This window comes from Schistocerca cancellata, chromosome 5 (genome assembly GCF_023864275.1).
Source record: "Schistocerca cancellata isolate TAMUIC-IGC-003103 chromosome 5, iqSchCanc2.1, whole genome shotgun sequence".
Classification (NCBI taxonomy): domain Eukaryota; kingdom Metazoa; phylum Arthropoda; class Insecta; order Orthoptera; family Acrididae; genus Schistocerca; species Schistocerca cancellata.
Window position 1 is genome coordinate 665,333,081 of NC_064630.1, and position 22,557 is coordinate 665,355,637.

The following is a 22,557-nucleotide window of genomic DNA, read 5'->3' on the forward strand; positions in this document are numbered from 1 at the left end:
CCTATGCATCGAAGGAAGAAGAAACGTCACACCCACTCCGACCGGCGGTGTTCCACAGGTGCCGGATGTCAGCTTCTGGAGATCGATCAATATACGGACGGTTAATGCTGTTTGTGGATGGCCGCGCGGGGTAGCCCCGCGCTCTAAAGCGCCTTATCACGGTCCGTGCGGTTCCCCACCCCACCCACCTGTCGGAAGTTCGAATCCTGCCTCGGGCATGGCTGTGTATGTAGTCCATAGCGTAAGTGAAAGTTAGATTAAGTAGTGTATAGGGTTAGGGACGACGACCTCAGTGGTTTGGTCCCATAAGACCTTACGAAAAATTTCCAAATTTTGTTTCTGGATGACACTGGATTTGACGTCCAATGATGTCCCATATGTGCTCGATTGGAGACAGATCTGGTGATCGGGCATGGCAAAGCAACCTGTCAACACTGCAGAGCAGCACAACAGTCGAATCACCAGACCGACGTACAAATTTGCAGCCAGGTTGGGTGGGATAATAAAGAGTTCTCTTGCTGTCGTATGGAATAGCACCCAAGACCATAACAAACTGGTAGGAGGTCCTCAACTGGCGTCCTTACCAACGCACTTCAATTGCTAGCACTAAGGCGAGAAAACGCAACAGGCCTCCACCATGCCCTCCAATGTGTTCTCACTTGACCCCACTGCAGTTGCAAGTGGCGGTGGTTTGGGGTCGACGAAATGCACTGTACAGTATGTCTGGCTCAGAGCTATCCTTGAAGTAACCGATTTGTGACAGTTCGTTTTTCACTGAGGTGCCAGCTGCTGCTCAAAGTGCTGCTGCAAATGCAGAATGCGCCAGAGTCATTCGCCGAACACTCTTTTTCCTCGATAGTGCCACGAGACCGTCTGTAATCCGGTATTTTTACGACTATACAGGGTGTTACAAAAAGGTACTGCCAAACTTTCAGGAAACATTCCTCACAAACGAATAAAGAAAAGATGTTATGTGGACATGTGTCCGGAAACGCTTAATTTCCATGTTAGAGCTCATTTTAGTTTCGTCAGTATGTACTGTACTTCCTCGATTCACCGCCATTTGGCTCAATTGAAGGAAAGTAATGTTGACTTTGGTGCTTGTGTTGACATGCGACTCATTGCTCTACAGTTCTAGCATCAAGAACATCAGCACGTAGCATCAACAGGTTAGTGTTCATTACGAACGTGTTTTTGCAGTCAGTGCAGTGTTTACATATGCGGAGTTGGTAGATGCCCATTTGATGTATGGGTTAGCACGGGGCAATAGCCGTGGCGCGGTACGTTTGTATCGAGACAGATTTCCAGAACGAAGGTGTCGCGACAGGAAGACGTTCGAAGCAATTGATCGGCGTCTTAGGGAGCACGGAACATTCCAGCCTATGACTCGCGACTGGGGAAGAACTAGAACGACGACACCTGCAATGAACGAAGCAATTCTTCGTGCAGTTGACGATAACCCTAATGCCAGCGTCAGAGAAGTTGCTGCTGTACAAGGTAAGTTGACCACGTCACTGTATGGAGAGTGCTACGGGAGAACGAGTTGTTTCCGTACCATGTACAGCGTGTGCAGGCACTATCAGCAGCTGATTGGCCTCCACGGGTACACTTCTGCGAATGGTTCATCCAACAATGTGTCAATCCTCATTTCAGTTCAAATGTTCTCTTTACTGATGAGGCTTCATTCCAACGTGATCAAATTGTAAATTTTCACAATCAACATGTGTGGGCTGATGAGAATCCGCTCGCAATTGTGCAAACACGTCATCAACACAGATTTTCTGTGAACGTTTGGGCAGGCATTGTTGGTGATGTCTTGATTGGTCCCCATGTTTTCCACCTACGCTCAATGGAGCATGGTATCGTGGTTTCATACGGGATACTCTACCTGTGCTGCTAGTACATGTGCCTTTACAAGTACGACACAACATGTGGTTCATGCACGATGGAGTTCCTGCACATTTCAGTCGAAGTGTTCGTACGCTTCTCAACAACAGATTCGGTGACCGATGGATTGGTAGAGGCGGATCAATTCCATGGCCTCCACGCTCTCCTGACCTCAACCCTCTTGACTCTCATTTATGGGGGCATTTGAAAGCTCTTGTCTACGCAACCCCGGTACCAAATGTAGAGACTCTTCGTGCTCGTATTGTGGGCGGTTGTGATACAATACGCCATTCCCCAGGGCTGCATCAGCGCACCAGGGATTCCATGCGACGGAGGGTGGATGCATGTATCCTCGCTAACGGAAGACATTTTGACCATTTCCTGTAACAAAGTGTTTGAAGTCACGCTGGTACGTTCTGTTGCTGTGTGTTTCCATTCCATGATTAATGTGACTGGAAGAAAAGTAATAAAATGAGCTCTAACATGGAAAGTAAGCGTTTCCGGACACATGTCCACATAACATATTGTCTTTCTTTGTGTATGGGAAATTTTTCCTGAAACTTTGACCGTACCTTTTTGTAACACCCTGTATATTCTCGTGACCACCGCTGCTAGAAATCATGTACAGTGGCTGCATTCCTGATAAGTCTTTCTACAATAACGCGGGAAGAACGCCCAGCTTCCCGTAGTCCTGTTACTGGATCTTGTTAAAACTCAGTAAGGTGCTGATAATGGCATTTTCGTCGTCTTAAAAGCATTTTTGAGTAATATCAGCCCACCCAGTTCTGTCTCAAAGGTAACTAACGCTCACGACCGTTACAGCGTGTATCTAAGGCCAACCTGACTTGCATCCTCACCATGGCGCTACTAATGCCACTCTCCGCGAATGGAGCGAAATTTTAATAGTCATCAGAGCTGTAGGAATTTGCCTACTAAGTTTCGTTTACATCGCACAACTTCTTCTTGGTATTGTGATATTTTTCCGTCAGCGTAGTTCTATGCGTTGTGTTACTTTAAGTCACTGATTGGTAATCATTAAGATCGGGTTTTGATATTTAGTGGTAAAATGAGCAAGTGTGTATGAAACTGACGAAATAGCAACTAGAATATGATAGCAAAATTTGTTCAAGATTCATGACATTCTACAATATGCTTAAAAGAAGAATTCTAACAATAAAGAATATGTTCATATTAATCACTCCGAGCGAGGCGGTGTAGTGATAAAGTGCTGGATCTATATTCAGGATGATAACAGTGAAAATCCGCATTGGCCATATACCTTTACGTTTTCCTTGACTTCGCTAAACAGAAGGGGCTGCTCACTAAATTCCGAAATCCGATCTTCACCGAGGATGTAGAGCATATGTTATTACCACCGACTTTCAGATCGCGCACTGATCACGATTCAAAGATAAGGGAAACAAGAGCTGGTACTGAGGCGTTCAGACAGTCGTTTTTCTCTCGCGCGATCCACGAGTGGAACAGAGGGAGGGGGGGAATATGACTTTGGCGCGAATTGTGCCCTCAGCCACACACCGCTTTGTGGCTAGCGGAGTATGTATGTAGATATGTAAATGTAGAAATCACTTATGGCGAGTGCTGGGATGGTTTTAGCCTCAATATCATTCCCCTTACTTCTCCTAAACGTCTGTGATGACCTAGTCGTCGATGGTATGTTCCACACTTTCCAACATTTTTTTTTTTTTTTTTTTTTTTTTTTGTCATCAGTCTACTGACTGGTTTGATGCGGCCCGCCACGAATTCCTTTATTCTTCATCTCAGAGTACCACTTGCAACCTGCGTCCTCAATTATTTGCTTGACGTATTCCAATCTCTGTCTTCCTCTACAGTTTTTGCCCTCTACAGCTCCCTCTAGTACCATGGAAGTCATTCTGCCATGTCTTAGCAGATGTCCTATCATCCTGTCCCTTCTCCTTATCAGTGTTTTCCACATATTCCTTTCCTCTCCGATTCTGCGTGGAACCTCCTCATTCCTTACCTTATCAGTCCACCTAATTTTCAACATTCGTCTATAGCACCACATCTCAAATGCTTCGATTCTCTTCTGTTCCGGTTTTCCCACAGTCCATGTTTCACTACCATACAATGCTGTACTCCAGACGTATATCCTCAGAAATTTCTTCCTCAAATTAAGGCCGGTATTTGATATTAGTAGACTTCTCTTGGCAAGAAATGCCTTTTTTGCCATAGCGAGTCTGCTTTTGATGTCCTCTTTGTCCGTCCATCATTGGTTATTTTACTGCCTAGGTAGCATAATTCCTTAACTTCATTGACTTCGTGACCATCAATCCCGATGTTAAGTTTCTCGCTGTTCTCATTTCCACTACTTCTCATTACCTTCGTCTTTCTCCGATTTACTCTCAAACCATACTGTGTACTCATTAGACTGTTCATTCCGTTCAGCAGATCATTTAATTCTTCTTCACTTTCACTCAGGATAGCAATGTCATCAGCGAATCGTATCATTGATATCCTTTCACCTTGTATTTTAATTCCACTCCTGAACCTTTCTTTTATTTCCATCACTGCTTCCTCGATGTACAGATTGAAGAGTAGGGGCGAAAGGCTACAGCCTTGTCTTACACCCTTCTTAATACGAGCACTTCGTTCTTGATCGTCCACTCTTATTATTCCCTCTTGGTTGTTGTACATATTGTATATGACCCGTCTCTCCCTATAGCTTACCCCTACTTTTTTCAGAATCTCGAACAGCTTGCACCATTTTATATTGTCGAACGCTTTTTCCAGGTCGACAAATCCTATGAAAGTGTCTTGATTTTTCTTCAGCCTTGCTTCCATTATTAGCCGTAACGTCAGAATTGCCTCTCTCGTCCCTTTACTTTTCCTAAAGCCAAACTGATCGTCACCTAGCGCATTCTCAATTTTCTTTTCCATTCTTCTGTATATTATTCTTGTAAGCAGCTTCGATGCATGAGCTGTTAAGCTTATTGTGCGATAGATCTCGCAATTGTCAGCTCTTGCCGTCTTCGGAATTGTGTGGATGATGCTTTTCCGAAAATCAGATGGTATATCGCCAGACTCATATTCTACACACCAACGTGAATAGTCGTTTTGTTCCCACTTCCCCCAATGATTTTAGAAATTCTGATGGAATATTATCTATCCCTTCTGCCTTATTTGACCGTAAGTCCTCCAAAGCTCTGTTAAGTTCCGATTCTAATACTGGATCCCCTATCTCTTCTAAATCGACTCCTGTTTCTTCTTCTATCACATCAGACAAATCTTCACCCTCATAGAGGCTTTCAATGTATTCTTTCCACCTATCTGCTCTCTCCTCTGCATTTAACAGTGGAATTCCCGTTGCACTCTTAATGTTACCACCGTTGCTTTTAATGTCAAAAAAGGTTGTTTTGACTTTCCTGTATGCTGAGTCTGTCCTTCCGACAATCATATCTTTTTCGATGTCTTCACATTTTTCCTGCAGCCATTTCGTCTTAGCTTCCCTGCACCTCCTATTTATTTCATTCCTCAACGACTTGCATTTCTGTTTTCCTGATTTTCCCGGAACATGTTTGTACTTCCTCCTTTCATCAATCAACTGAAGTATTTCTTCTGTTACCAATGGTTTCTTCGCAGCTACCTTCTTTGTACCTATGATTTCCTTCCCAACTTCTGTGATGGCCCTTTTAAGAGATGTCCATTCCTCTTCAACTGCACTGCCAACTGTGCTATTCCTTATTGCTGTATCTATAGCGTTAGAGATCTTCAAACATATCTCGTCATTCCTTAGTCTTTCCGTATCCCACTTCTTTGCGTATTGATTCTTCCTGACTAATGTCTTGAACTTCAGCCTACTCTTCATCACTACTATATTGTGATCTGAGTCTATATCTGCTCCTGGGTACGCCTTACAATCGAGTATCTGATTTCGGAATCTCTGTCTGACCATGATGTAATCTAATTGAAATCTTCCCGTATCTCCCGGCCTTTTCCAAGTATACCTCCTCCTCTTGTGATTCTTGAACAGGGTATTCGCTATTACTAGCTGAAACTTGTTACAGAACTCAATTAGTCTTTCTCCTCTTTCATTCCTAGTCCCAAGCCCATATTCTCCTGTAACCTTTCCTTCTACTCCTTCCCCTACAACTGCATTCCAGTTGCCCATGACTATTAGATTTTCGTCCCCCTTTACATACTGCATTACCCTTTCAATATCCTCATACACTTTCTCTATCTGTTCATCTTCAGCTTGCGACGTCGGCATGTATACCTGAACTATCGTTGTCGGTGTTGGTCTGCTGTCGATTCTGAATAGAACAACCCGGTCACTGAATTGTTCACAGTAACAGACCCTCTGCCCTACCTTCCTATTCATAACGAATCCTACACCTGTTATACCATTTTCTGCTGCTGTTGATATTACCCGATACTCATCTGACCAGAAATCCTAGTCTTCCTTCCACTTCACTTCACTGACCACTACTATATCTACACTCCTGGAAATTGAAATAAGAACACCGTGAATTCATTGTCCCAGGAAGGGGAAACTTTATTGACACATTCCTGGGGTCAGATACATCACATGATCACACTGACAGAACCACAGGCACATAGACACAGGCAACAGAGCATGCACAATGTCGGCACTAGTACAGTGTATATCCACCTTTCGCAGCAATGCAGGCTCAATGGGGGACAGATCCGGAGATCTTGCTGGCCAGGGTAGTTGACTTACACCTTCTAGAGCACGTTGGGTGGCACGGGATACATGCGGACGTGCATTGTCCTGTTGGAACAGCAAGTTCCCTTGCCGGTCTAGGAATGGTAGAACGATGGGTTCGATGACGGTTTGGATGTACCGTGCACTATTCAGTGTCCCCTCGACGATCACCAGTGGTGTACGGCCAGTGTAGGAGATCGCTCCCCACACCATGTTGCCGGGTGTTGGCCCTGTTTGCCTCGGTCGTATGCAGTCCTGATTGTGGCGCTCACCTGCACGGCGCCAAACACGCATACGACCATCATTGGCACCAAGGCAGAAGCGACTCTCATCGCTGAAGACGACACGTCTCCATTCGTCCCTCCATTCACGCCTGTCGCGACACCACTGGAGGCGGGCTGCACAATGTTGGGGCGTGAGCGGAAGACGGCCTAACGGTGTGCGGGACCGTAGCCCAGCTTCATGGAGACGGTTGCGAATGGTCCTCGCCGATACCCCAGGAGCAACAGTGTCCCTAATTTGCTGGGAAGTGGCGGTGCGGTCCCCTACGGCACTGCGTAGGATCCTACGGTGTTAGCGTGCATCCGTGCGTCGCTGCGGTCCGGTCCCAGGTCGACGGGCACGTGCACCTTCCGCCGACCACTGGCGACAACATCGATGTACTGTGGAGACCTCACGCCCCACGTGTTGAGCAATTCGGCGGTACGTCCACCCGGCCTCCCGCATGCCCACTATACGCCCTCGCTCAAAGTCCGTCAACTGCACATACGGTTCACGTCCACGCTGTCGCGGCATGCTACCAGTGTTAAAGACTGCGATGGAGCTCCGTATGCCACGGCAAACTGGCTGACACTGACGGCGGCGGTGCACAAATGCTGCGCAGCTAGCGCCATTCGACGGCCAACACCGCGGTTCCTGGTGTGTCCGCTGTGCCGTGCGTGTGATCATTGCTTGTACAGCCCCGCAGTGTCCGGAGCAAGTATGGTGGGTCTGACACACCGGTGTCAATGTGTTCTTTTTTCCATTTCCAGGAGTGTAGATTGAGCCTTTGCATTTCCATTTTCAGATTTTCTAGTTTCCCTACCACGTTCAAGCTTCTGACATTCCACGCCCCGACTCGTAGAACGTTATCCTTCCGTTGATTATTCAATCTTTTTCTCATGGTAACCTCCCCCTTGGCAGTCCCCTCCCGGAGATCCGAATGGGGGACTATTCCGGAATCTTTTGCCAATGGAGAGAACATCATGACACTTCTTCAAATACAGGCCACATGTCCTGTGGATACACGTTACGTGTCTTTAATGCAGTGGTTTCCATTGCCTTCTGCATCCTTATGTCGTTGATCATTGCTGATTCTTCCACCTTTAGGGGCAATTTCCCACCCCTAGGACGAGAGAGTGCCCTGAACCTCTATCCGCTCCTCCGCCCTCTTTGACAAGAGGGCAGAATGAGGCTGACTTCTTATGCCGGAAGTCTTCGGCCGCCAATGCTGATTATTTATCAAAATTTAGGCAGTGGCGGGGATCGAACCCGGGACCGAAGACGTTATGATTATGAATCGAAGATGGAACCCTTTTTTTTTTTTTTTTGTTCGTTGAATCTGCTCGAGGCGGACGTCGTAAGACATCCGTTTATGTTCGTTGTTGATCGATTAACTCAGTTTTTTGTTACAGAGGGCTGCTAACCCTCTGACCGAACACGCTGAGCTACCGTACCGGCTTCCTAGACCACGGGTCTACCCCTTTCCAACATCTCTGCAGATAAAGAATACTTAAACTCATAAAACTAAATGTACATTCTTTACGCGCTGTTAAGATGATGCATTTATCAGCAGTTAACACGTCCACAGCAAACAGCCTCACGACATATATTCGTCCAGCGTTTCACATTCAGATGGATGCGCCGCGCCTACGTCATCACATATTTATTATTCTATTTCCTGGAACGACGTGCGTGTAGATTGCTCGAGTCACACGCTGACGTGACACTGAGATTGTACTGATGTTTTCCAGGAGATATCTCGTCCAGACCAGCTGCTGCCCTTCTACGTGATGAGCGTGGCTGGACACGTCCCAGGATTGCCGGGGCTCTTCGTTGCTGGAATATTTGGAGCCGCACTTAGGTAACTGAGTAGCAGTATCGTGCCTGACAACTACGAACTGTAATGCTTCGAAAGTGATAGCAAATAAATTAAAACAATAAATACAGCTGAGGGGAAGAAAAACAGAGAAACTCATTTTTGCTCTCCATATTTACAGTGCTATCGAAGCAACGAAATTAACACAGAGCTAGTTTTTGACGTAAGACTAATGCAAAAACCACTTTTCGTAACCTGGGAGACGCACATTATAGATTGCTGAGAGTGAAGACAGACATTACTGTATTGTGCAAGTGAATAGTTAAAGATTCTACGTACTAACCGAGCACTTATCTCTTTACTATCAGGTGACTGTCCACAGTAGCTGACACGATTTGTGAAAGTAGAGCTTCTTTGGTTATTTTATTTGAATTTGATCAGATAGCAATAATTCTATGTATCGCTCTGGTTTTCGCTTTAGGTTTCTCTGAAAACAGCTATCATAACTCTTTATGGTCAATATTAGAAAATTACATGTTGGCCGTTGTTGAAGAAACACGGAATCCTAACAGCACTCTCCTAGTATTCACGGTAATCGTGATTAAAAACATTGACCCATTACCACTGAATTGCCGGGATCAGTAATTAGAAACAATACAAAAATATAATATATACTTTAGCGAAATATAATGTGTGTACAGAGTGTTGTGTACTTGTGTGGATGACTCGTCCCAACAGATTTCCAGATAGATAAAGGACAGGAAATTGATTCGAAGTCAAAAAACATCCAGGTCAAAAATAAAGTGGTTCACTGCATCACACCTCTCTTGTTCTGTATGTGAATTTATTCGCATTGGTTAAAACGTTTTACAGTAATGTAGCACTCACGTGCATATATTATGACCAATTAACTTGACCAATTAACTTGTTTTAATGTAACTTAATGCACGGTTTGGTTGGACGCAATTCGCACAATAATTCATTGTCAGCTTGTACAGAAGTGCTTATACATCTGCTTGTAGTTCAGTTTTTACTATAATCGTGCGTAATATGTGTATGCAATGACTTGTTCGCAATATTTGGTTCATGTTGTATCATCACAATAAAAAGTATACTTAAGCTCCAATACAAATCCTTTTGTACACTACTGGCGATTAAAATTGCTACACCACGAAGATGACGTGCTACAGACGCGAAAGCTAACCGACAGGAAGAAGCTGCTGTGATATGCAAATGATTAGCTTTTCAGAGCATTCACACAAGGTTGGCGCCAGTGGCGACACCTACAACGTGCTGACACGAGGAAAGTTTCCGACCGGTTTCTCATACACAAACAGCAGTTGACCCGCGTTGCCTGGTGAAACGTTGTTGTGATGCCTCGTGTAAGGAGGAGAAATACGTACCATCACGTTTCCGACTTTGATAAAGGTCGGATTGTAGCCTATCGCGATTGCGGTTATCATATCGCGACATTGGTGCTCGCGTTGGGCGAGATACAATGACTGTTAGCAGAATATGGAATCGATGGGTTCAGGAGGGTAATACGGAACGCCGTGCTGGATCCCAACGGCCTCGTATCACTAGCAGCCGACCGAGCGAGGTGGCGCAGTGGTTAGACATTGGACTCGCATTCGGGAGGACGACGGTTCAATGCCGCGTCCGGCCATCCTGATTTAGGTTTTCCGTGATTTCCCTAAATCACTCCAGGCAAATGCCGGGATGGTTCCTCTGAAAGGGCACGGCCGACTTCCTTCCCCATCCTTCCCTAATCCGATGAGACCGATGACCACGCTGTCTGGTCTCCTTCACCAACCAACCAACCAACCAACCAACCAACTAGCAGCCGAGATGACAGGCATCTTATCCGCATGGCTGCAACGGCTCGTGCAGCCACGTCTCGATCCCTGAGTCAGATTTGGACGTTTGCAAGACGACAACCATCTGCACGAACAGTTCGACGACGTTTGCAGCAGCATGGACTATCAGCTGGGAGACTATGGCTGCGGTTACCCTTGACCCTGCATCGCAGACAGGAGCGCCTATGATGGTGCACTCCCCGACGAAGCTGGGTGCACGAATCGCAAAACGTCATTTTTTCGGATGAATCCAGGTTCTGTTTACAGCATCATCCGTGTTTGGCCACATCGAGGTGAACGCCCGTTGCAAGCGTGTATTCGTCATCGCCATACTTTCGTATTACCCGGCGTGATGGTATGGGATGCCATTGGTTACATGTCTCTGTCACCTCTTGTTGGCATTGACGGCACTTTGAACAGTTGACGTTACATTTCGAATGTGTTACGACCCCTGCTTCTACCCTTCATTCGATCCCTGCGAAACGCTACATTTCAGCAGGATAATGCACGACCGCATGTTGCAGGTCCTGTACGGGCCTTTCTGGATGCAGAAAATGTTCGACTTCTGCCTTGGCCAGCGCATTCTCCAGATCTTTCACCAATTGAAAACGTCTGGTCTGTGGTGGCCGAGCAACTGGCTCGTCACAATACGCCATTCACTACTCTTGATGGACTGTGGTATCGTGTTCAAGCTGCATGGGCAGCTGTAGGCCTGTACACGCCATCCAAGCTCTGTTTGACTCAATGCCCAGGCGTACCAAGGCCGTTATTACCGCCAGAGGCGGTTGTCTGGGTACTGATTTCTCAGGATCTATGCACCCACATTGCGGAAATTGTAATCACATATCAGTTCTAGTGTAATATATTTGTCCAATGAATACCCGTTTCATCATCTGCATTTCTTCTCGGTGTAGCAATTTTAATGGCCTGTAGTGTATAATGCACTAATTTATCAATAGAGAAATATCAAAGCTTGATTATCAAATTTGTGATTGGTTTACTCTGCTAATAACTCTAGCAAATTATTACTCTTTCAATTGCAATAATAAAAATGAATGCCAAGTGCAGTTTTTACCTGAGTAAATTGTATTGAAGTTAATAGTCGCATTTCGAATTGGAGTAAAAAATAATTAGGACCTCCTAGAATTCCAGAAATAAAAAACTGGGAACTGATACACTTATGCAAAGAATATAGGAAATGGACATAGCGCAAACGGCATTGACCTCGAATCTGGACCCACTGAAGGATCATTTTCCTCTGCAGAGATAGCCCTAGAAATGCACAGTACATGCAGTAAGTGTACATATCGACTTGAGATTTGTTGCGATAGGAAATCGAATTGAGTACATGGTTTAAGGTAAATCGAAAATGTTTTGACAACAAATCAGATCAAACATCATATGAAACTGATTTATGATGTTTACATCATATTAATCCGATTGAAGTTAACTGTGGAAACAATACTGTTTTTTAAAATTGCTGCAAATGTGTACTTCTGAGTACACGTCTCACAACGACAGTAACCCAGCAATGTACCTAGGAGAAACACTACGCCGCAATTTAAAGAGGATCATGAGAGTGCTGAGTGTCATTATAAAGCACTCAGAAACATTGCGATAAATTCACGAAGGACGGTTTTTTCAACTCTACGATGATGGAGCTCCTTGTTGTTTGGATTCGTGTTGATGTGGTTTAGTAAAACGCTCTGCCGTGTTATTTAGTTTGGATCTGCTTGGTGAATGCATAATCATGTACTGCAGCACATATAAAAGTAGCATTTTATGTTTTGGCAGCCAACACACGTCTTAAAATGTACCGATAGTTTGCTTATCGTTAACTGGAACCCGTTGCCTGAAAATGAACTGAGTTCAGCTTTCAGTGCGAAACAAGAAAGCACGTGGAACCTATGACTACAGACGTGTAGGAAGCGATAGAAGTTTTTCGGTTGCATGTCGGGCACACGTAGTTTCTAACAAAGGTGGATAGCAGTAGTTACGAAGACATCATTAGGAACTATCTCTGGGAGCATCTCGTGGATAACTCTAACTTTTAATTTAATTCCTGCTTCACAGCGAGATAAAGGACAATGCTGTTTACTTCTCTTATTATCGTAATTGAGAATTTGTGTTGGTCTCATTCCCTTTGTCGAAAGCGACGCAGTGCAGCAGATTTGAAAAGTAATGTTTAGGTCTGTACTTTCATTAGGCTTAATGTATAAAATACAAGTTGCCATGCTCCTGAAACCAGTTTCTTCTCGAATATATGGTAATTGTACATGCGCCAAATTTCATTTCATAGGTTTCACATGATCTGAGAAAGATCATCCAACAAGACAAAGGGACTATTTTCACCTGCAGATATCTTGTCTTGTTACTGAGATAAGAATTACTATTGTAATGAGCTTTCACGGCCCGTATCAATGATAGTAATCGTAAATTTAGAAAAATGATGAATGTGAATAAACATACGTTCAAAACAGACATATTAACGCAGTACGTATCTCCTGTTTCGGACTAAGCATTGTTAATCTGAAGTATTGTAACTAAACAAATTCCATTTATTTATGAATTACTTTGCATTAGGTTCGTTTTTTCACTAATGGCTTACAGAGAACATATTTGAAAGCAGGAGCATACGCAAACCGAAGAACTGTTCGCGGAGAATAATGCGCAGAGCTCTAGTATGCATGTGTGGCAAGCAGATGAGCCACACACGATCAGAGCCCGGTCAGCAGGTGAAACCCTTCGTTTACTACACTAGTGACTTAGACTGTGGCTTTTGCGTGGCCTCTCACAACCCTCCTAGGTAAATTCCAGATCGTTCCCCATCTCCGCCGCATCAAGGCACCCTTCCGTCGTCTTTTCATCTAAAGAAGAACTGACTATATTACGACATGAAGTGGGCGGATGAGAGAGATGTTAAGTGATAAGCGGCAAGGGCAACTTCACCTATAAGAATAAAGAGAAAGTAGCTGCAAACATTGTGCAGCTGCTCGTTTATTGAAATGCAACTCTGCCGAAACATCAATGCACGTTCGGAAAGAAATACTCGGAAATTCGTGGATAATAGCTGTAAAAAATGTTAGCGCCTGTAAATTAGATATTTAAAGTCTAGTCCTATGGATTGGATTTGAAATATTTTGTTGTTGTTGCAGCTCCATGTCTGGTTGCCTTAACGCGCTATCCGGCACAATCTACGAGGATTTCCTGCTACCTCTGATGCCTGGCAAGAAGTCGGACGTCGTGGTGAACCTTATAATGCAAAGCATCGTACTGGTTGTGGGCGCCGTCACCGTGGCGCTGGTGTTCGTCGTCGAGAAGCTGGGCACCGTACTTGAGGTGAGACATGTAGCAAGGAAGGGAAATGGATGACTTTGACAAATAAATAAATCCGATAACTAAGGAGACGATTAAAATTTTCGCTGCTGTTATTAAGCTTTGTCTCCGGATGCCACTAACGAGATGCATGATGGATGAAATTTGCTCTCATGTAGAGATCGCCTTACCAGATCCCATTCGGCATATACTTATATACGTTACAATTACCTTAGGAGAACGTATTAAGATACAAAATTAACATTTCGTTCTGCTGCTACTGGAACGTTCATCTCCATATATCTAAAGTGAAAAGGTGCAGGTCCAGAGACTTTTTACTGTCTGAAGGCGACTGTTGGGCTGCAGCAGATTTCTCCTACTGATGACAACCATCTGGAGCGAATTCGACATTAAAGTCATTCCAGGGGTATTCCATTTTGTTTAGTTCGGGACTCTGAGCGGGTCAGATCGTTTCAGGAATGTTATCGTCCACAAACCGTTGCCTCACAGTTTCTGCTTTATGATACGGGGAATTGTCATGCTGACACTAACAGTCATCGTCTCAGAACTCTTCCTCTACTGTGCACAGTACACAGTGCTGTAAAATGTGGTCGTGTCCTTTGGAATTTAACATTTTCTTATGTGCAAATAGTGGACCACGCCCTCACACGAAAAGCACCCACATTTTCGTTGCTTTACTGTTGACAGTACACATGATGACAGGTGAGTAGGTTAGTTGGTTACGTGTTCCATAGATCATTTGAAAGATTCTTTTATTGCATGACGTAGGGCGAATCAGTTTCGAAATATGTATACATGATTACTGTTAACATTAATGAACAGTATTTTTTTGTCTTACTCACGCAACTACACTTAAAAAACAAGGTCTTTTTGTAATTATCCTAGCTCAAACCCTACTACTGTATTTCCACAGAGTACAAGGTGATTCATCACACAGAACTCTTTTCCAGCCATACACTGTCCAGCTCTTTACACAACTTCACGCATCGCTTAACATTTTATGTGGCATATGACCAGCTGCTCTGCCACTGTAACCAAACTCCCTACTCTACTATCTGGACTGGTGGTGCCGCTATAGAACTCACGATTGATTCCTCCCGCTAATCTCATACTATTTTTTACAACCACCCTCCACAATGCTCGATGGTCCCCGTTAGTCAGTTCACGAGGTCTGCCTGCTGCTGGTTTAGCTATATTTGTTCCTTCTCGTTTCCACTTCAGTCACATCCCCAACAGTCGATATGGGCAGCTTCAGAAGAGTTGGTAAGTGCTTGACTGATTTCTTGCTCAGTTGACATCCGATGAACTGAGCTCTCCTGATCGTCGCATTCTGCTGTTATTGCTTGTCTACTACTGGTAGTACCCCCTGCAACAGTCTATACTGGCGTCCGCCTCTCGCAACATATTGTGGTCAACTCAACATTATGTCCATTTTACCTAATACTCGTCCATAAGATTAAACAGAAATAGTGCCTAATGGTCTTTATATACAGCTATTATCAGTGAAGGAACAATCAACAACTGTTAACAGTTATTCTAGTTACGCAAAGCATAGCTGAGATGGCATTTGGACCGATGATGGTCTGATTCCAGACCGATCGTCTGTAATAAAATATACGGCTACAGCTGTGGACTGCATAATGCAGCTCTCAACATTCATTCTAGCTGTATAGCAACACACCCATAAAATATTTCTAACGCCACATAATTATCGTTCACTTTCTGTGTGTACAATAAACGTTTCTCGTGTCCATAGCTGGGATACAGTATCGCCGGTGTGACGAATGGAGCGTTGCTGGGACTCTTCACACTTGGGATGCTGGTGCCGTCAGCAAACACCAAGGTAAGAATTAGTTAGACATCTTAGTACACTGTCTGACACAATAAGTAAAGCTCCTAGAACTGGAGGAGGAGGAAACGAAATGAAACTTTAAGGTTTGACAGGATATGTAATATTGTTGCAGTGATTGGGAAATCGAGCAAAATTTACAAAGAACTTGGCAGTATGAGCCCAGTTATCAGTAAGACACGACTTGGATCCATGCACTGATTCGGTTGGGAAGGGCGTCTTAAAGCCATGGTTCGTGGTATCCCCTCCTGACACAGGCCGGCTCACAGACCTTGGTATACTGGATATTGGCGTCCGAGCTGGTCTATCGAGGAGAGATATGGTTATCTGACGGGCGACAAGAGTAACACGCAGGACACGAGGACAGGTGCTATGTGTGGATGAGCAATATTTTGTTGAAAAGTGCAATCTCGACACCATCAAACACAAATGTAACACATGATGATGCAAGATGTCCGTCAACTAGCAGTGTGGCGTCGGAGCTCACACGATCACTACCAACACAGTGTATACGCCGATTACATGAATGAATACCTAGCAGTGTTTTTATAGACTGGCGATGTAATTTCGTGTATTACGACAAGATAACATTGTATAATTCATGGATTTATCACAATTTTATATTTCACGTAAAATGATTCTGTGAATACTTTTATGGACCTAATGTTGGTTATATGACTGAAACTGTTTGTGTGAATGATGTATTTTACCAGCAGCTCAAGGCGGTAAATTACATTTTTCAAATATATAAAAGCTGCGGTACGCCATGTCCTGAATATATATTATGAAGTGAAGTCATAAGAAACGGCTTCCTACACGACGATGTCAGAACATCCCGTGCTTCTCGAAAAGACTGGAAGAATGGGATCTCTCCTGAGGTCGCCACCGTACTTGCCGCTGACGGTCACCCGGGGTAGCTCCAAGCGCAGCCGTTTGTGTTGTGTTAATGGCAGCCTACGCATGAGATAGCAACTCCCTAGCTCGGCTGCTACTAATCTCCGATCAATGGTTCGGGATAACGCAGAACTGTGCAGTGAATCCATAACTTGTTCTTGGATAACAGGTGCAGATGTGAACCCGTCGCCGGCCGTAGTGGCCGAGCGGTTCTAGGCGCTACAGTCTGGACCCGCGCGACCGCTACGATCGCAGGTTCGAATCCTGCTTCGGGCATGGATGTGTGTGATGTCCTTAGGTTAGTTAAGTTTAAGTAGTTCTAAGTTCTACGGGACTAATGACCACAGAAGTTAAGTGGCTCAAATGGTTCAAATGGCTCTGAGCACTATGCGACTTAACTACTGTGGTCATCAGTCAAAAAAATGGTTCAAATGGCTCTGAGCACTATGGGACTCAACTGCTGTGGTCATCAGTCCCCTAGAACTTAGAACTACTTAAACCTAACTAACCTAAGGACATCACACACATCCATGCCCGAGGCAGGATTCGAACCTGCGACCGTAGCGGCCACGCGGTTCCAGACTGTAGCGCCTATAACCGCACGGCCACACCGGCCGGCAGAAGTTAAGTCCCATAGTGCTCAGAGCCATTTGAACCATTTGTGAACCCGTCACGATTTGCTTGGTGCACAATACGGTGACCCTCCCTCGTGGTCGCCGACTAAAACCTTACGTGGGCAACTCTCAAGTCGTATAAGTATCTCACGAATAATGCACTCTTGTTGCACCGCTGGGTGCAGGCGCTACCTCGCCTACTAGGCATTCGTGGAATACGACGAGGTGTAATCTCATTGCTACATTGTAATGGTGTACTGATTTATCCTCAAAAGTCGTATAATTATTTGTAATGTGCACAGGAATTGTAGCATTCTTGAGGATGGGAATTATCAGTACTGTTCAACTATGTATGGATTAGTCACTTCAGTGATGCAGTACATGATGTGGATAGTATATGCAGAGTGAGGGGTTTGTGACAACTTAAAGTTATGCGCCTGACCGGGGCTCGAAAGTGGATGTTTGCCTTTTCTGGAGAGTACGTTAACAAAAGGTGCGAGCGCGCCTCAAGTACCGGTTAGGAATTTCACCTCTCCACGAATTCTTTCCTACACCTTCCGTGGTCCTCTAAGATGGTGTAATGGACGTCCTTATCTCGGTCTGGAGCAGTCTAATGTGATTTGGTTCTTTCTCTCAGAAACAAACTGCAATGAAATACGATAGAAACTATTGCTCTGTTGACATGATGTGATGCACGTGTTTGACAATTATCACAGAGACGGAGTGTACTATAGTCTCAGGGATGTTACCACGATAATACTTTCCTTCTCATTAGCCACCACACACACACACACACACACACACACACACACACACACACACACACGAGCGCGCGCCGAAAACAAATGTCTATACCACTAGCAGATTATTTGCATTAGATGTCAGTGCGTACCCATCTCATGAAGAGAATGTGCTGATACTTTTAGCATTGCTTTTACTTTCTAAACATTCTGCTGAATCCGACCCAGTGCTACTTGAATATCTTCGGTGTTGGAGAACGAATGTTTCAAAACGATGTTTTCATATATGTAATAAATGGAAGGTGGAATGACACTTAGTAGTGGATAGAGCTCATTGCAATCCACTCGTACTCTAATTACAGGGTGCTGTGGTCGGCAGCCTATTGGGTATGGCGGTGGTGGCAGTCATTTTGACAGGGGCGCAACATGCGCACGCCATGGGCCGCATCAGGTACCCTCCGCTACCCACCTCCGTCGAAGGCTGCGCTGCTAACTTCACGTCCGTCATCGAAACTGTCGCCACATCGAGTACTCCGAGGTAAGCTAATTCCTGTTCGGAGACAGTTCTAATCCTGGCGGTGAAAGAAGTGTTTTGAAGGAACATCTGGGGAGCAGAGGAGGGAGAGGTCCTAGAATTAAGTAGTGATCAAGAGTTTGTGCCACTTTACTGGATTAAATGCCAAACTTCTCTGCCTCGTTCCAAGAGGTGTGTTCGTGTGTCTGTGTTCGTACTGATCTGTCCCTCGGTGGTATTCGACGGGAATAGACGGTGTAGCATCAGATTTGGCCCTCTTCCTACCTTACATAAATAACGTAAACAAAAGACTGGTTTGCCGGAATCTCCATAAGAATTTTCGACGGGAATGTCGTTTCTTTCAGAATTCAGTTAAAGGTTATTTTCCGATTCTGATGCACCTTGTTCTGAAGCAAAGTCCTCATCAACTTTGCACAAGACATCTATCGGATCAACGAAATGAGATTCATGCAGCATCGCAAGAATTCCAACAAAAAATGGTTCAAATGGCTCTGAGCACTATGGGACTTCACATCTGAGGTCATCAATCACTTAGAACTACTTAAAACTAACTAACCTAAGAACATCACATACATCGATGCCCGAGGCAGGATTTGAACCTGCGACCGTAGCAGTCGCGCAGTTCTGGACTGAAGTGCCTAGAACCTCTCGGCCACCGCGGACGGCCAAGAATTCCATCATCTGAGGCTAGTTTCCTAACTATTTTTAAAATTTGTGGCGTTCACATTGTAATAAATAACAAAATAATCTATCAAAATACGTAGCGTAGTACCAAGTGGGAGCCTCCCAGAGACCCGTATGTCTTTTTATTTTTTATATTTTTTAACGAATGCATCATAGATGTAATTGTAATATTCATCCTAAACATATACAGGACACAAAATTTTCAAGAATAAACTGGTTCTTACAGTTGCAGCAATAAAAATGCACTCTGGGCCCGTAGATCCCGCTGAGTTTGTAAATGGTTACGTTGGTGGAACTGTACGCCAATGAACTGTCATGTGACAGAGTGGTTAGACGGTTCAGATAGTAGTTCCACTGATGAGCGCAAGTCCGAATGACGAAGAATGAAATGGTAGCCTATCGGTGTGTAAAAAGCAGAAAACAGCAAATTGTGGCCTTCTTGCTTGGAGACCCTCGATAGTGGAAAAGCTGAAAATCAGTATGTATCACTTCTTCGATATATTACAGACTTTTGATACAGACAAGGGCCGCCGTCGGCTGGGTTCCCCGACTGGTCACATCCATTCATAAACCCCGCTATATGGAGGCAGTAGCAGAAGTATTGCAACTGAGTCAGGCCTTTGCACATAAATACCGGGGATGAGCTCTGATTGTATCACTATTACAAAAGGGGCTATTCGAGAAGTGGCAACGTGCCAGGAAAAGCGTAGACTGAACATCGTCGGGTTTAAGGGGATACTGTTTGTCATTTAAGGCTGTCGTTGTGATGTCACCGCCAGACACCACACTTGCTAGGTGGTAGCCTTTAAATCGGCCGCGGTCCGCTATTATACGACGGACCCGCGTGTCGCCACTGTCAGTGATTGCAGACCGAGCGCCACCACACGGCAGGTCTAGAGAGACGTCCTAGCACTCGTCCCAGTTGTACAGCCGACTTTGCTAGCGAAGCTACACTGACAAATACGCTCTCATTTGCCGAGACGATAGTTAGCATAGCCTTCAGCTACGTCAATTGCTACGACCTAGCAAGGCGCCATGACCAGTTTATATTGAGATTGTATAATGTATCAACAAGAGCGATGTTCTCCAATTATGGATTAAAGTTAAGTATTCCAGAAGCTATGTACTATTTTTGGCTACTATAATTCCTTGTCATTTTCCAGACCTCACGCCAGTCTGCGTGAGCTTAAACGCGTGCCTTTCGGCTTCCTCCAAACTCAGTGAATTGGCTCCTGCCAATTCACAACAGGCGTGGTGTAGTGCTAAGGCATTATGCTACCAAGGGATTACTTGCCATCAGTCCCCGTTGATAATGGTGTGTTTTGAAACGTTCACGATTAAATTAATTTGACTGGAATACAAATCAGGTGTTCGGGTCATAGGTGTATTTCTTTGTAAATATTCCCTTTCTGTTCTCCTTCCGCCTCCATTACTCGTCCCACCTCTTCCACACTTCAGTTCAATTCGCTCTAAGCCACAGTATCTTTTCATGAGGTAACTTGCCGGTAGCTTGTAACGACCCTTATTTGTTATATTTTTGTTTTCAACTGTTCGCTTTCGCGAATCAATCGTGCCTATAAAGTTTCGTGACGTTACTGTAACATTGACGTGCTACAGATGCGTGAGCTATGCAGCCGAGAAATGTAGCAATGTGACTCTGTAACACCACATAAAATAAGCTATAATTAAGTTATTAGTGATGTAAAAATCACTAACTATGATTGATTTACAATGAATGATCACAGTGTCTGCTGTTTTAATGCTGACAAGACACTTTTGCTTTATGCAGAGTGCACTCTCTTAAATACTGCACTACATTTGATTACTGTTCTGTTACTCATCCACACACAAAACTACTGTAGTTCTAAAGCAACACATGAGTTTGGGAAACGCTGTAAGTCGCAGGAAACTATTAGTCCACAATAAACTACAATGGCACTTGTAACGAAACTGTAGTATTGCCAGAACTGGAAACTGTACGACTCTTACCACAGTTCTAGCTGCAGCCCGCCATGCTAAACCAGCGGAGATAGCAACATTAACATTTTATACCCGAAAAATGTCACATCTGAAGCAACAACAGAAAAGAGACGATTTTCTGCTGCAGTTAAACACATCAGACCGCTTAGTTCAACACTGTGCAGCGCTATTTACTGTCCATCGCCACGGCTCGCTACAGGCATCACAATGCCACCTTACTGCAGCAACCTCTGGCCACGATTGACCTACAAGTGTTCCTCTATTATTCTACTTCAACGTAAGAAAAGACATCAAAGTAAAAGGCGTTTTACTCTCCCTACTTGATTTACATAAGACAACAGTGACAAATAGTACTACTATAGCGCAGGTAAAGATCATTTGTTTAAAAGTACACGTTAAAATTTTGACGAAGTCAGTACACCATTTCCTCGCAATACGAAACAAGTTAGCTCGACAAAGCTGATATTACGAGGGCATGCTGAAGAGTAATGTCACCGAATTTTTTATGCAAAAAGTCTTATAGCTGTTTAAATAAAACAAACGTTATTAACAGTCTATATATTAATTCTTCATTCCTACATAGATATTTCTCAACATAGTCACCCTGGCGAAGATCACATTTCTGCCAACGGGAGACCAGTTTCTTGATACCGTCAATACAGAACTTTTATTGACAGAGCTACAACTTCATCTCTTCTTGCAGCGATCCGTCACTATCGAGTGGTCCTTGCAGGGGTTGTTTAAGTTTAGGAAACCGATGAAAATCGGATGAGGCCGAGTAGCAGTTATAAGGAGGATGATAGATGACAGTGAACACAAGGTGTAGAATTGTTGCAGATGTCGCAGCGATTCTGTGGGTTTTGGCATTGTCATGACGAAGGAGAGAGTACTCCACATGTGGACGAACTCTCCGAATTTTAAACTCGATTACAGGCACGCTGCTTCCCACGTACCGACATACTTACGTTACACATCCCGACGCTAAGAGGCGTGTTCAGTAAGTAAGGCAACACTTTTCTTCAGGTTACTCTCCATTCAGAAGGCTGTTGCACGCAGTGACTGTTATATTGACTTGTAAATAATAGATTTCAGCTATCAGTCGTCCTTTTGAAATTTTATTGGCAGATCTAGACTTCAGCTAGATACTAGCCATTCTCAATGCACTATCATTTTTGATCAATGCATGTAATGTCTGTCGGTCGGGCTTCATCCACACTTCATACAATACTAATGTTTGCCGAAGGCGGGCTGTGTGGTCTATACTTTGGCAATAAATAAAGAAATAAAGAAATAAAAATAAATAAATAAAAATTCTCAACCGGTAACGTCATGGCGACACGGGCTGGGACTCTGAAGCTGTTGTTATGTTTGCTGTCGTCCATCATGATACAGCGATTAACTCT

At 44.3% G+C, this 22,557-nt stretch overlaps 1 protein-coding gene across 1 annotated transcript in view; it reads left to right on the forward strand.

The window, feature by feature from the left end:
- LOC126188298 (sodium-coupled monocarboxylate transporter 1-like) overlaps positions 1-22,557 on the forward strand; it is a 111,478-nt gene that overhangs the window by 85,448 nt on the left and 3,473 nt on the right. Inside the window, exons 9-12 of the mRNA XM_049929884.1 lie at positions 8,602-8,711; positions 13,678-13,861; positions 15,615-15,701; positions 18,318-18,493. Of these exons, the coding sequence (XP_049785841.1) occupies positions 8,602-8,711; positions 13,678-13,861; positions 15,615-15,701; positions 18,318-18,493 (557 nt within the window). The remainder of the gene's footprint in view (positions 1-8,601; positions 8,712-13,677; positions 13,862-15,614; positions 15,702-18,317; positions 18,494-22,557) is intronic.